The sequence below is a fragment of the Diabrotica undecimpunctata genome, chromosome 6, assembly GCF_040954645.1.
Source record: "Diabrotica undecimpunctata isolate CICGRU chromosome 6, icDiaUnde3, whole genome shotgun sequence".
Classification (NCBI taxonomy): Eukaryota; Metazoa; Arthropoda; class Insecta; order Coleoptera; family Chrysomelidae; genus Diabrotica; species Diabrotica undecimpunctata.
Window position 1 is genome coordinate 75,141,469 of NC_092808.1, and position 1,136 is coordinate 75,142,604.

At 32.4% G+C, this 1,136-nt stretch overlaps 1 protein-coding gene across 1 annotated transcript; it reads left to right on the top strand.

Moving 5' to 3' along the window:
- The first annotated feature begins 301 nt into the window (after window positions 1–301).
- Window positions 302–835, top strand: LOC140444448 (uncharacterized). The gene has a single exon (XM_072536204.1). The coding sequence runs from the start codon at window positions 302–304 to the stop codon at window positions 833–835; it is 534 nt and encodes a 177-aa protein (XP_072392305.1).
- The last annotated feature ends 301 nt before the right edge of the window (window positions 836–1,136 follow it).

Sequence of the window (1,136 nt, forward strand, 5' to 3'; positions counted from 1 at the left end):
TTTTTAAAAATAGTTTTGCCTACTGGAAAATTATAAGTGGCGCAGTTAATACAGATTTTAGGGAAAATCCATCGCGGAAAGTTCTTTGGGTTTCAACCCTTCGCGAAAATCGAGAACCAAGATCCCAGTTTTGCCAGTGAACTCCATCGAGAAAGACAGTGTGCAGCACGGATATGGTAAGTAATTTTTGTTTATGTCAGACTCCTCTTCTGAAAACGAATCCTTTAGATGAGCTAGGCTAGATACTAATGAAGAGTTAGGCTTAATTAATAATTTTTGTAAATTAAAATTAAAAGATAAAATGGCAACACCTATTCTAGATATGAAAACTTTCTCAATTATTCCAAATTTTGATGGAAATATTAATAAACTTCACAGATTTGTAAATGCAAGTGAATCTATTTTAAATCATTATTTTGATAGGAATAATCTAACCAGTTTTCAAAATGTTTTATTGGTCAGTCGTATTCTTAATAAATTAGAATGCAAAGCAGAAGAAATAATAGCCATCAGCGGCGCTAAAACTTGGCCTGATATAAAAAATACTTTGATTCAGAATTTTGGTGATCATCGTGATGAAAATTGCTTGAATCAAGATTTAGTAAATATCAAACAGAAACCTAATGAATCTCCATATTCTTTTCATGAAAGACTTTTAACTTTATTAAATGCTAGTTGTAATTACATGGATTTGCACTATATTAATCAGGAAAGTGAATCCAAAAGAGCTTTCTTTGCGAAGCAGGCATTAAAATCATTTTTAGCTGGTCTTAGGGAGCCTTTAGGGCCCATTATTCATGTAATGCGACCTGCTTCATTAGAGCAAGCGATTTAGTTTATTAGAGAGAAGGATAATATTAAGTACTACCAGAAAATCACAACAATTCTAACAATAATAATTTTATTCAAAAACCAACTAATCCAAAAATCAATCATTTTCAATCAATTCGACAGCCAAATATACAATACTCTCAGCCAAGAATGAGCCAACCTTCTACATCTAACTTTCAACCAGATATAACTCAGACAGTTCACTACCGATCTCAATTTCCCAGAGGTCCTGTACAACTTCCAAGACACCCAAATCCACCTCAAATCAAATATTTTACAAATTCTCAAGTTTTCGGTAAACCAAA